At 41.7% G+C, this 12756-nt stretch overlaps 1 protein-coding gene across 3 annotated transcripts in view; it reads right to left on the bottom strand.

Moving 5' to 3' along the window:
• The window catches only part of Exph5 (exophilin 5), an 81029-nt gene that overhangs the window by 13944 nt on the left and 54329 nt on the right, over positions 1-12756 (bottom strand). For all 3 annotated transcript variants that reach the window (XM_021172238.2, XM_029481705.1, XM_029481706.1), the window contains one exon: positions 1824-1959. In XM_021172238.2, coding sequence (XP_021027897.1) covers positions 1824-1959 — 136 coding nt within the window. The remainder of the gene's footprint in view (positions 1-1823; positions 1960-12756) is intronic.

Genomic DNA, 12756 nt, shown 5'->3' with positions numbered 1-12756 from the left:
AATTGCTCTGTAGTACAGCTTTAGGTCAGGCATGGTGATTCCACCAGAGGTTCTTTTATCCTTGAGAAGAGTTTTTGCTATCCTGGTTTTTTGTTGTTCTAGATGAATTTGCAGATTGCCCCTTCTAATTCCTTGAAGAATTGAGTTGGAATTTTGATGGGGATAAATGCACTCTTTAAAGTGTTTATATTTTTCTAAGACTTTGCCTTATAACAGACATATTAGTGTACATATTTTATGATAAATACAAATCAGTTGTGCATTTATTGGTGAAATACTCCCTAATAAAAATCAGATCAGACACAGAAATAAGTATTATTCAAAGTGCTGCAGCTCAGCGTCTACAGAAGCCTTTCCTTCTTCTGTTAAGGACTCACTTTAGTTATATTACTTCCTATTTAGTGGGTTTTTTTTTTTTTTCAACCTAATGAATCCTGAAAAGCAAGGCGTGTCAGCATCTGAGTGTATGGATGTACAAGCAATGTGCCAATCACATCAGAGCAGGCACTAGAGGGATCTTTTCCCTTCTGTTCGGGACTTGTCTGTAAATGCTCCTGAGCCGTCAAGGCCAGCAGAGTTCATCTTGATCACTAAGATCGTAGGAGCAAAGCAGTCTCAGGGAAAAGCCATTTGATTCCGAGTCACTGAAACAATCCACAATAAGAGTATGAAACGATGCCAGATTATAATGGTGAAAAAGAGACAAAGAGACAAAGAAAAAAAAAAAAACAACTCTATAGAGTGAATGAAATCTGCCTTCAAAACAAATGATAAGAATCTCTCCTCTTAGAGCTGTTTATGCCCCTCCACACAGTAAAGCCTATGTCAACTACAAAGCAAATTACATTTAGAATAGAAAACACAAAAGATCGTACCCAGGAGGAGCCACTATTCTTTTTTTTTTTTTTTTTAGTTTTTCGAGACAGGGTTTCTCTGTATAGCCCTGGCTGTCTTGGAACTCACTTTGTAGACCGGGCTGGCCTCGAACTCAGAAACCCACCTGCCTCTGCCTCTCGAGTGCTGGGATTAAAGGCATGCGCCACCACGCCCGGCTCAAACTCACCGACTCAAAGGTGTTCAGAAAGTCACATTCATGTGACTATTTTTCTTACTACTCAAGAGGCCAGAGAAATTAGTGCTCTTTCTCCTAACTTAGTTTCAGAGACGTGTGCCGGGATCATTCTTCTTCAAGCAAAGCTTCATTTGGATTAGACTTTCCCCTGGTCCTTGCCCATCTTGGCCAGAGTGTTCCTAGACAGAGCCGAGAGTTCGGCTCTCGCGAGTGACCACCACTGGTTCTGTTTCAGCGCAAAGCGATTGACTATGTTTCCTCACCGTAACACTGCTGAATAACCATGGACCAAACTTTCCTAATAGCCAGGCCGATTGTGACCCAGGATAACACATGTAAGGTGAACTACGGTATCAATTATAAGATTCATGTGCATCATGTACTTCTGGGATCTAAGTTAGTTCAGTGAACTGTTTAATGACGACAGGATTTTATCACAGTGCATTTATGCCCTAATCAGGAAGATCCTTTTAAGAGCAAGCTTAGATGTGTTTCTTTTTGACCCAAGGTAAAATATTAAACATTATTACCAGTCTATATGTCTGTCATTCTTTGATCTCAGATTATTGGCTTAGATTTATATTTAACCATAAGATCCAAGATCTGGGTTCATAACATAGAATGGAATCCTCCTCAGATGAAGGAAGCAAGCCCAGGCCTTGACTTGTTTAGAGTGTGTAGTACCAACTACAGTTAGTATTTGCCTCTCTAGTTCCCGGAGTTACCAAGGAGCACTGATGCACGGGCTTACCTTGGAAAAACTCACTCTCCAGCAGGGAAGCGTCCCAGGGCGGAGGCATACCGCTCTCCTCCCTCATGATGGCTGGCTTAGGGACAAACACACTGGCAACTGGTTGGTTCCCAACAGGTGAATTGTATATATTTGCCTGTTGATTTTAAAATGAAAAAAAAAGAGAGATTATTTTTACATTTTCTCTAGCTAAAGTATGCGCATGTTCTCCCAGAATGCTAATAGTTCTAGTCTAAGAATAACTGATCAATTTTGCCAACACTTGTTTCTCAGTTTAGTGTTCCCTTATTTTTGCTGTTTACAGTGGATCATGAACACCACATGTACACATAGCCTCATATGCATGCCTCCCTAGGTATATATTCATGCATACATTATCCTACACACATATTCATATGCATATATTCCCTTATATATATATCCTCATATTCATACTCCCCTATACATACTCACCTAGGCATGTTCCCCTAAACATACCCCCATTCACACATGCCCCTATGTATACTCATGCACACTCCCCTTCACACATACATACACTATCCTACACACACATTCTTATGTATAATCCCTTATACATAATTCAATGTATGTTAATTCTTATAATAACAATGTTCAGGGAGACACTGAGACTCTTTCAGAATTAAACAGGCCTTATGGTAGGAGAGTGATTCCTGGCAGTCAGATAATTAACCTTTCTCAAGTTGGGAGTATTGGCTCCATGGCGATAATGGCTAGGACTTTGGATTTCCTGACTGTGCATTTTCTATTAAGAGTATCTTAGCAGCCATCCAGGTGGACCTTAAGTTTTGTGAGCTCAGAGGGCTTCAAAAAGGACAGCGTTCCCATCTAGAGGTCATTCAGATCGACAGGACAGAGAATAAACACAAGGAAAGTGATCACACACATGTGACATGAAAATGGAAGGGAGGAAAGGGACCAGAGGGCAGAGGCAAGGAGGGGACAGGAAAAATAAAGTATGGGCGTGCCGTACCAGAACTCAGCACACTCATGAGGAGTTTGAAAACAAATTATATTTTTAGAGGAAGAACAGTAGAAGCCGGGCGTGGTTGCCCATGACTTTAATCCCAGCACCCGGGAGGCAGAGGCAGATGGATTTCTGAGTTTGAGGCCAGCCTGGTCTACAGAGTGAGTTCCACGACAGCCAGGGCTACACAGAGAAACCGTGTCTCGGAAAAAAAACAAAACAAAACAAACAAACAAACAAACAAAAAAAAAAAAACAAAAAAAAAACAAGACTGGCGAACCCTCACACACAGCTGTGAGCAGATTTAGTAATTCTTAAATGAAGTATTGAATGGTAAGATCTTGCTTATCTTTTTAAATGACTGTTATTTTTAAAGGATCTAGGAGACAGATAAAAAGCTAAAGTTGTATTCTGTTAAAAAACAAAACCTAGCCAGTGTTCGTGTTGATATCAAACTCAGTCACTGGCCTACTTTGAAGCTTGAGTTGGTTTATAACCTTGGGGGGATTGCCCTGCCCACCTTCACTTTAGGTGCCACAACTCCTCCTGCATTTCCATTGGCAAACTGGCTGTCAGTCTTGCCTCCTGCCTCAGTTTGTCCTGCCAGGGTTTGATTCCTGAGCAAGTCTGGCAGCTCTGGTCCTTTCCTCTTTATTCGAAGGTCACCCTGCTATCTAGTCCGTCTGTGCCTTTTGAGCACTTGGCTCCCTTAGTGTCTCCTTTCTACCTCATATCTCATCTTATCTATGAAGTCGGAAGCCAGAGGTCTCACCTTGACAAGGCCCTAGCTAAGAGTCCAGGTTCCTTTACACCCCACACCTCCCTAGTTTGCCCCAGAAGCCTGCCAAGCTTTCATTGACTTGTGTTTGTAGCCCTATGGGCATAAGTGAATTCTCACAAAGGGGGCTTATCAATAAAGAAACAACACTCCCAAGATAATTTATTCATTATTGAATGTAATCTGTCACACAAATATAAAAATCTAAGGTAAACAAATAAACTTTGATTATAGATACCCATTAGAGATATGAAAACTGAAAGTTAACCACTTGAAAAAAAATTTTTACAACTGTTTTCTTTTTCGTTTTTTGAAAAAGATTTATTTGATATTATATTTAAGTACACTGTAGCTGTCTTCAGATGCACCAGAAGAGGGCATCAGATCTCATTACAGATGGTTGTGAGCCACCATGTGGGTGCTGGGATTTGAACTCAGGACCTTTGGAAGAGCAGTGCTCTTAACCACTGGGCCATCTCACCAGCCCTTGAAAAAAAATTTTTAAGTTTGTTCTTTTATCCCTAGACAATGAAGATGCTTCTCATTCCCATTCTTCCAGGCCTCGTCTGTCTTCTAGTTTTGTTTCACTGTTTTGAGACAAGGTCTTACTTTGTAGCCCAGAATGGATTGGAGCTCACTTGGTACCCCACCAAGCTGGCCTTGACATCACAGAAAATTTTACTGCCTCAGTTTCTCAAATAATTAGAGGTGTGTACTACAACACTGGTTCAACTCTCCATTTTATTAACAACTTATAGATGTTATAAAATTCATCATTCCAAAATCTATAGTTTTGGTAGTTGGTACACAAAGAACTTATTAGATAAAAATCACCAAGGATGATTCTGTCTGTCTGTCTGTCTCTGTCTTTTTCTCTCTTTTTTTTTTTTTTTTTTTGAGATAGGATTTCTCTGTGTAGCTTTGGCCACCATGGAACTCCCTCTGTAAACCAGGCTGGCCTTGAACTCACAGAGATCTACCTGTCTCTGCCTTCTGAATGCTGGGATTAAGTTAAAGGCATGTGCCACCACTAGGATGCACTTAACACCCAAACAAACTTCAGATTTCCTCCGTGCATACCAGAGTACATGCCTGTGGCCTCTTGGATCTCAATTTTGCATAGGAAACATTTATAATGAAGTGGAAAATTCATGCACTGGGGCTCAAGTGAGAGGCGAATATCTGTATGTTGGAAGATCCTTCTATCTAGGGACCCAGGCTCTTTTGTTTAAGACCAACCCTATACACCCAACATATCCAGATACTTCTCGAATAGAGATATGTGAACTGAATGGCTAACATCCACAACAGCAAACAAGCAAACAAACAAACAAACAAAAACAAAACATGATTTCACTAACATGCAGCTTTAGCTCTACAGCTGATCAGAGGTTGATATAGGCATGAGGAAGACAGAACATCATCTCGGCTCTACAGACTCTTTTAACTAAGCAGTATATGAGATGTTATCACAAGTTGTTTTCTTACCAGAAACAAGTAAATGCAGATTATCAAAGTTGTTACATTAAAGACTTTGAGTATTTTATTAATCTTGGTACTGATATCATCCCCACCTTCAGGAAACTGAAGTTTTAAGAGGCCATGCCATTTGCTTAGATCCCAGTGGATGTGGAGAGAGGATTAATTCCCAGGATGTTGGCTTTTAGAACTCACACTGAATCTCACTGCTCCTAGCAGAATCCCATAGTTCTTGGTCTATCAGAATGCTGTATCCAGTAATAGGGGTTTTCTCCAGCTAAACACAGGCCTCATAGCACTGTGAGAGTATCTCATGCTTTGTGACCCAGATCAGACATGGATCTTCAGCTGAGGCTCACTCTTCCCTCCAATGCTGCAGAATCACCATAAAACAAGAAGTCTATTTCCCATCCCTGACTTGGAAAATGAGGTTCAAACACCTCTTTGCATTAAAATCATGTAAGGGCCCTTTTCCAACTTTGGTATAAGCCTTTCCTTCTTTGCACAGCTTCCCTGTGCTCCAAGGTCTGACATACGCAAGGCCCTAAATATCATAGACTTCTAGACCCTTTTCCCTGTGTTCTTCATGTTTTACTCTTTTTCAATGTTTTCTTTTTGAAACAGCTTGCTGTGTCCTGCATGGCCGTGGAAGGGACATCACGACATAGTTTCCTGCCCCTGGAGCAGACCCAGCAGGATGTAAATTCTCCACAAGGGTTAAGAGTTGCTGCAGTCATGGGGCTTGCTTGTATAATAATGCACATATTTTCATGTTCCTCCTTTGAGGAATGCTCTCCCTGTTAAGGTTAGTGACTACATGATAATTAGAAACAGCATGAGTATGGGAGATAAGAATGTGTTCTTCAGCAAATGGTAAGTGCTGTGTCCTTTAAGACGTTTTTTTTTTTTTTTTTTTTTTTTTTTTTTTAAGATTTATTTATTTGTTACTTATATGAGTACATGGTAGCTGTCTTCAGACACACCAGAATAGGGCATCAGATCCCATTACAGGTGGTTGTGAGCCATCATGTGGTTGCTGGGAATTGAACTCAGGACCTCCAGAAGAGCAATCAGTGCTCTTAACTGCTGAGCCCTTCAAGATAGTTCTTAAAGCTGTAGGAAAGAACTCTGAAAACATGAGTTCAAGAATGTCTAATTTCTCAACTATGCAAAATATAAGGATGCACTATTACTTCTATGAGGGGCTTCATGGACCTAAAAAAACAAAGGTAACTGCACTAATGAGCCACCTTGTCAGAAAGATACAAAGGCAGGTAGATTCCTGAGTTCAAGGCCAGCCTGAGACAGAGTGAGTTTAAGTCCAGGTATAGTGGGACTGGTAATCCTGGTATGGGAACCCACCCAGCTAACCTTATTGTTTGTGCTTATAAAGCCAGACAGATATCTGAGTTCATTTTCTATATTAAAAAAAATGTACTTGGGCTAGAGAGATGGTTCAAACGTTAAGAACACTGACTGCTCTTCCAGAGGTCCTGAGTTCAATTCCCAGCAACCACATGGTGGCTCACAACCATCTGTAATGGGATCCAATGCCCTCTTCTGGTGTATCTGAAGATAGCTACAGTGTACTCATATTCATAAAATGAATGAATAAGATCTTTTTAAAAAAAAAAAAACCCTGTATTAAAAAAAATTGTACTTGATGTCTCTTTTAAGAATCAAGAGGCCAACATTCTGGTTGGCGCCAGCCCTGGGCCATCTTGGGTGCAAACTCGCTGGACAGTCCCATGGTCCCCAGAGGACTCTCCACGCCACAGGAGCTCTAGCACACGAAGGATCTTAGGATCACTGAGGAAAGTCGGCCTCCAGAGAGGGCTCTGACCCCGGGACTCAGGTGACAGTGCCATCTTGTATCCCGGGTCTCTCAGAGACCAGTCCACACAGGGGACTGTGTGGGCCGCAGAAGCCACAGAGCTTCTTGGACAGGGTCCCTCTGGCCTTCATCTTCAGCCAGGAGGCAGAGCTGAGCTCCAGACCTCTGTGCACCTTCCCTGCATCAGGAGAGCTTGCCTGCAGTGAGTATTCTGACCACTGGGACTCAGGAAAGAGTTGGACTCCCAGGAGTGCTGACAGATGCTAACAGAATCACAGGAGGAACAAGCTCCAGCCAGAGATAGCTAGAACATCTAACACCGGAGATTACCAGATGGCGAAAGGCAAACGTAAGAATCTTACTAACAGAAACCAAGACCACTCAGCATCATCAGAACCCAGCACTCCTACCTCAACGAGTCCTGGATACCCCAACACACATGAAAAGCAAGATTTGGATTTAAAATCACATCTCATGATGCTGGTATAGGATTTTAAGAAGGGCATTAATAACTCACTTAAAGAAATAAAGGAGAGCACTGCTCAACAGGTAGAAGTACTTAAAGAGGAAGCACAAAAATCCCTTAAAGAATTATAGGAAAACACAACCAAACAGGTGATGGAATTGAACAAAACCATCCAAGATCTAAAAATGGAAGTAGAAACAATAAAGAAAACCCAAAGTGAGACAACTCTGGAGATAGAAACCCTAGGAAAGAAATCAGGAACCATAGATGCGAACATCAGCAACAAAATACAAGAGATGGAAGAGAGAATCTCAGGTGCAGAAGATTCCATAGAGAACATGGACACAACAATCAAAGAAAATGCAAAATGCAAAAAGATCCTAACTTGAAACATGGAGGAAATCCAGGACACAGACCAAACCTAAGGATAATAGGTTTAGATGAGAATGAAGATTTTCAACTTAAAGGGCCAGTAAATATCTTCAACAAAATTATAGAATAAAACTTCCCTAACCTAAAGAAAGAGATGCCCATGAACATACGAAAAGCCTACAGAACAAATAGACTTGACCCAAAAAAGAAATTCCTCCCGACACATAATAATCAGAACAACAAATGCACTAAATAAAGATAGAATATTAAAAGCAGTAAGGGAAAAAGGTCAAGTAACATACAAAGGCAGGCCTATTAGAATTACNCCAGACTTCTCACCAGAGACTATGAAAGCCAGACGATCCTGGACAGACTTTATACAGACCCTAAGAGAACACAAATGCCAGCCCAGGTTACTGTACCCAGCAAAACTCTCAATGACCATAGATGGAGAAACCAAAGTATTCCATGACAAAACCAAATTCACACAATATCTTTCCATGAATTCAGCCTTTCAGGATAATAAAGGGAAAACTCCAACACAAGGAGGGAAATTACACCCTAGATAAAGCAAGAAAGTAATCCTTCAACAAACCTAAAAGAAGACAGCCGCAAGAACAGAATCTGAACTCTATCAACAAAAATAACAGGAAGCAACAATTACTTTTCCTTAATATCTCTTAATATTATCAATGAACTCAATTCCCCAATAAAAAGACATAGACTAACAGACTGGCTACACAAACAGGACCCAACATTTTGCTGCTTACAGGAAACCCACCTCAGGGACAAAGACAGACACTACCTCAGAGTAAAAAGCTGGAAAACATTTTTTCAAGCAAACAGTCCAAAGAAACAAGCTGGAGTAGCCATTCTAATATCGAATAAAATTGACTTCCAACCCAAAGTTATTAAATAAAAAAGATAAGGAGGGGCACTTCATACTCATCAAAGGTAAAATCTACCAAGATGAACTCTCAAATCTGAATATCTATGCTCCAAATGCAAGGGCAGCCACATTCATTAAAGAAACTTTAGTAAAGCTCAAAGCACACATTATACCTCACACAATAATAGTGGGAGACTTCAACAGCCCACTTTCATCAATGGACAGATCCTGGAAACAGAAACTAAACAGAGACACATTGAAACTAACAGAAGTAGCAGAAGATGGCCTAGTCAGCCATCAATGGGAGGAGAGGCCCTTGGTCTTTTGAAGATTATATGCCCAAGTACAGGGGAATGCCAGGGCCAGGAAAAGGGAGTGGATGAGTTGGGGAGCAAGTGGGGTGAGGGTATAGGGGACTTTCGGGATAGCATTTGAAATGTAAATGAAGAAAATATCTAATAAATAAGAAGCAGTTTCAATAGATATGCAGTATAACTGTGAGACACAAAGTCTAAAAAAAAAAAAAAGAATCAAGAGGGCAAAGTCATAAAATGCTGATTCATAAGATAATCAAAAGAGAACCTGGGATAATGATTTGAATTGATATGTAAATAAAAGACTGGGCTTTGGTCTATAAGAGCTGAGCTATCTACACAGCAGTCTAGAGAGCCAGCTCAAGCAGAACACAGAGCTGTCAGCTTGCACCCACATTTGAATTCAAGTTGTTCCTTTGCCACTCCCAAACATCCTTTCCTCAGGGGCTCCTCCCTAAGCTGAGGCTGGTCCTTGGCAATGGCTGCTCAGCCTTCTAAGTGCAGGTCCTGTGTTACTGCTTTCTGTCCTCAACCCTGCAAGCAGAAGTCATTCCCACTGTACTTTTCGTACTCTTTTGTTATTGCATTTACACACATTATAATATTGCACATTACACTGCAAAAATAATACATTGCCTAATATTACATTTACACAACATCACACATTACAGCATCACATCCAAGGTTTGGATTCTTTTTATTTTCACTCTGCCACTAGCTTTCTCTTCTTCCTACCTACTAGAGACCTCGCTCCTCTCTGATTAAGGAAACCAAGGATCCAAAGACAGATGAGTCAGGCCCTGGAGGTGGCGAACTTCCAAAGGGAACGATTAAAGCCGTGCCTTCTTATTTGTATTGTGAGCATCAACAGAATACATCGTCTGCAAGGGCTGATTAATGCCAAATGCAAGGTACTCTCCTGCCGTGGTAATAGTCTCGCCTTCTGGACTTCTCTAAACCATGTTTTAAAAATTTGTGTGTGGGAGTGGTAGTATGGTGTGTGTCTGTTATGTGTATGTGTGTGCAGGTACATGCACCCTGTGTGCACATACTGAAGTCAGAGGAGGATGTCTTGCCTTCCTTTATCACATTCCACATTATTCCCGTGACAGGGTTTGCCACTGCCTCTGACGCTCATCATTTTCAAACCACTGGCTGGCTAGTGGGCTCCCATGATCCTCTTGTTTCCACCTCCTGGTGCTGGTGTTACCCGGATGTAATATGGCACCTTTTTATTTTTTCAAGTTTTTTGTTTTTCAAGACAGGATTTCTCTGTGTAGCTCTGGCTGTCCCGGAACTCCCTCTGTAGACCAGGCTGACCCCACACTCAGAGATCTGCCTGCCTCTGCTTCCTGAGTGCCAGTGCCACCTGTCTTTGTAAGCTGGAGCATATGTAGGAGCTGAGGGTTCGAACTCAGGTCCTCATGCTTGCACACAAGTGTGCTTCCCCCTGAGCCGCCTCCCTAGCCCAGCTAATACATCTGTTTTTGTTTTTCTCATTTGCTACCAACATTCTTATATTTTAAAAATTACTCATTCATTTAAAAAGATATTATAGGGCTAGAGAGACGACTCAGTGGTTAGGAGCACTGGCTAAACTTTCAGAAGACCTGGGTTCAATTCCCAGTACCCACATGGCTACTAATAACTGTCTAAAATTCCAGTTCCAGGGGATCCAACACTGTCTCACCTCTGTGGGTACTGCATACCTGTGGTATACAGACATGCATGCAGGAAAAAACAATTAGACATAAAATAAAAGTAAATAAACCTTTAAAACTATTTATTTATTCGAGGGTATGCATTCCATGGCATGGTTGTGGAGGTCAGAGGACAACTTGCAGGAATTAGGTCTCTCATTTTCCATGTGGGTTCCAGGGATAAAACTGAGGTTTTCGGGCTCTGTGGCGACCATTTTGACAGTCTTCAGTTACCCTCAGTTACCCTTTAAATACTACACTTCTATCTTTTCTCCTTATATTCTTAGAACAAATTTGTGGCCTAGTTAAGGATTTATTACCCCCACTTTGGAGATAAAACAAAATTTCAGGTAAATGTCATCCTGACATCACATGAGTGACATATGGCGATGGTGGCTATTCACACTCATCTGACCTGATCTCAAACTCTGATCTTTCCAGTGCAACTTTCGCTAATGCATACACATATGTGACAACACATGTAATGCATACACATACATGACAGCACATGTAATGCATATACATACGTGACAACACATCTGGAAGGAGGAACCTTGCCTTAAACACGCCCTGCCCTTCTGAGAGGAGTGACACTTTGCATCTAGTTATGAACTGACTTATGGCATGCCAACACAGAAAAGCACAGAGAAAAGTAAAAATGATAGCATAACTGAGTTAATGAAAAAAAATTTTCCATTTTCAGGAGGCAGAAGCAGGCAGATCTCTGAGTTTGAGGCCAACCTTGTTTACAGAATGAGTTCCAGGACAGCGTGAATACACAGATAAACCGTGTCTTGAGGTGGAAAAATAAGAAGAAAAAAAGTGTTTTCTATTAGGACCCTGAAAAGCCTGCTGGAGGGAGGTCAGCATAGTGGTTATTTATAAATGTCACACAATGGAGGCCTGACTCTCCCCAGGAATGTCTGCATCAGAAGTTCTCAACCTGTGGATCATGATCCCTTGGGACCAGGGATCAAACATCAATCATATATCTTGCATATTAGATATTTACATTATAATTCATAACAGTGGCAAAATTACAGTTATGAAGTAGCAACAAAAATAATTTTGGGTTGGGGGGTCACCACAACATGAGGGGCTGTCTTAAAGGGTGGCAGCACTAGGAAGGTTGAGTACCACTGGTCTGCACGTCTCTGGGTGGAATTACTTAATCTTCTTGTGCTGTAGTGACTTGTTGGTAAAATGAAACTAAGGACAATAGAAAGCAGTGCTTCCTGTCTGGACTGCTGAGAAGACGAGCTGACTTAATAGCTGGGGACTACTGAGAATGGGTTGGGCACTAGCAAGTCTTTCCTGCCTACTCTTGCTGTGCTTTGGGGTTATGGAGAATTTTCTGGAGAACACCTGAGACCTCATGAGCTAGGCAGCTGCCCAATAGGATCTGTATGACACCAGCGTTTTTAGATGCTGGCTCTCAGGAAACGGGGAACATAAAAGCCACTGAATAAACAAGGCCTTTTACACAACTTCAATGCCCTCTCCTGATACTGTCTGCAGTGTTGACATAACTAAACAAACACAGCTCCTGCCAGAGTGTAACCTTCGAACACTTGAGAACTTCCTAGGGTGGCCAAACCTGCAGGGCGGCTGAGGGAGCAGGAACCCACACTGCCTGATGCGATCAAATGCCTTGGCAAAGTCAACAAATTAAATTAGAAGGTGCTCCCGGATTTGTTCTGTGTCTGATCTCTGGCAGAGATCACATTCAGCAATGTGTTCTGGGCCCTGTGGCTTAAAATCACGTATTCATTTCGGCTTTCTGGTTCTGGACACACAGGCTATACCAGGCAGGGATAGGCAGAGAGAAATGAGATGCTATCTACATTTTAAGTCTCACGTTGGAGGTGTGTCCCTCCAGACACAGTGCTGGCTGCAGTAAGCTAAGCTAGAATGTGTTCAGGGAAAGTAAGAGCAACTAGCTGGTTCAAGTCAGATTTCTGTGTCATCTCCTCCTCCTCCTCCTCCTCCTCCTCCTCCTTTTTCTTCTTTTCCCCTGAGATGGGTCTCATGTAGCTTGGGCTAGCCTTGAACTTGCTATGTAGCAGAGGCTGCTGTGAACTTCTGACTCTCCCATGTGATGGAATTACAGGCATAT

The sequence above is a fragment of the Mus caroli genome, chromosome 9 (assembly GCF_900094665.2).
Source record: "Mus caroli chromosome 9, CAROLI_EIJ_v1.1, whole genome shotgun sequence".
Lineage (NCBI taxonomy): Eukaryota > Metazoa > Chordata > Mammalia > Rodentia > Muridae > Mus > Mus caroli.
This window is presented reverse-complemented; position numbering and strand designations above follow the sequence as displayed.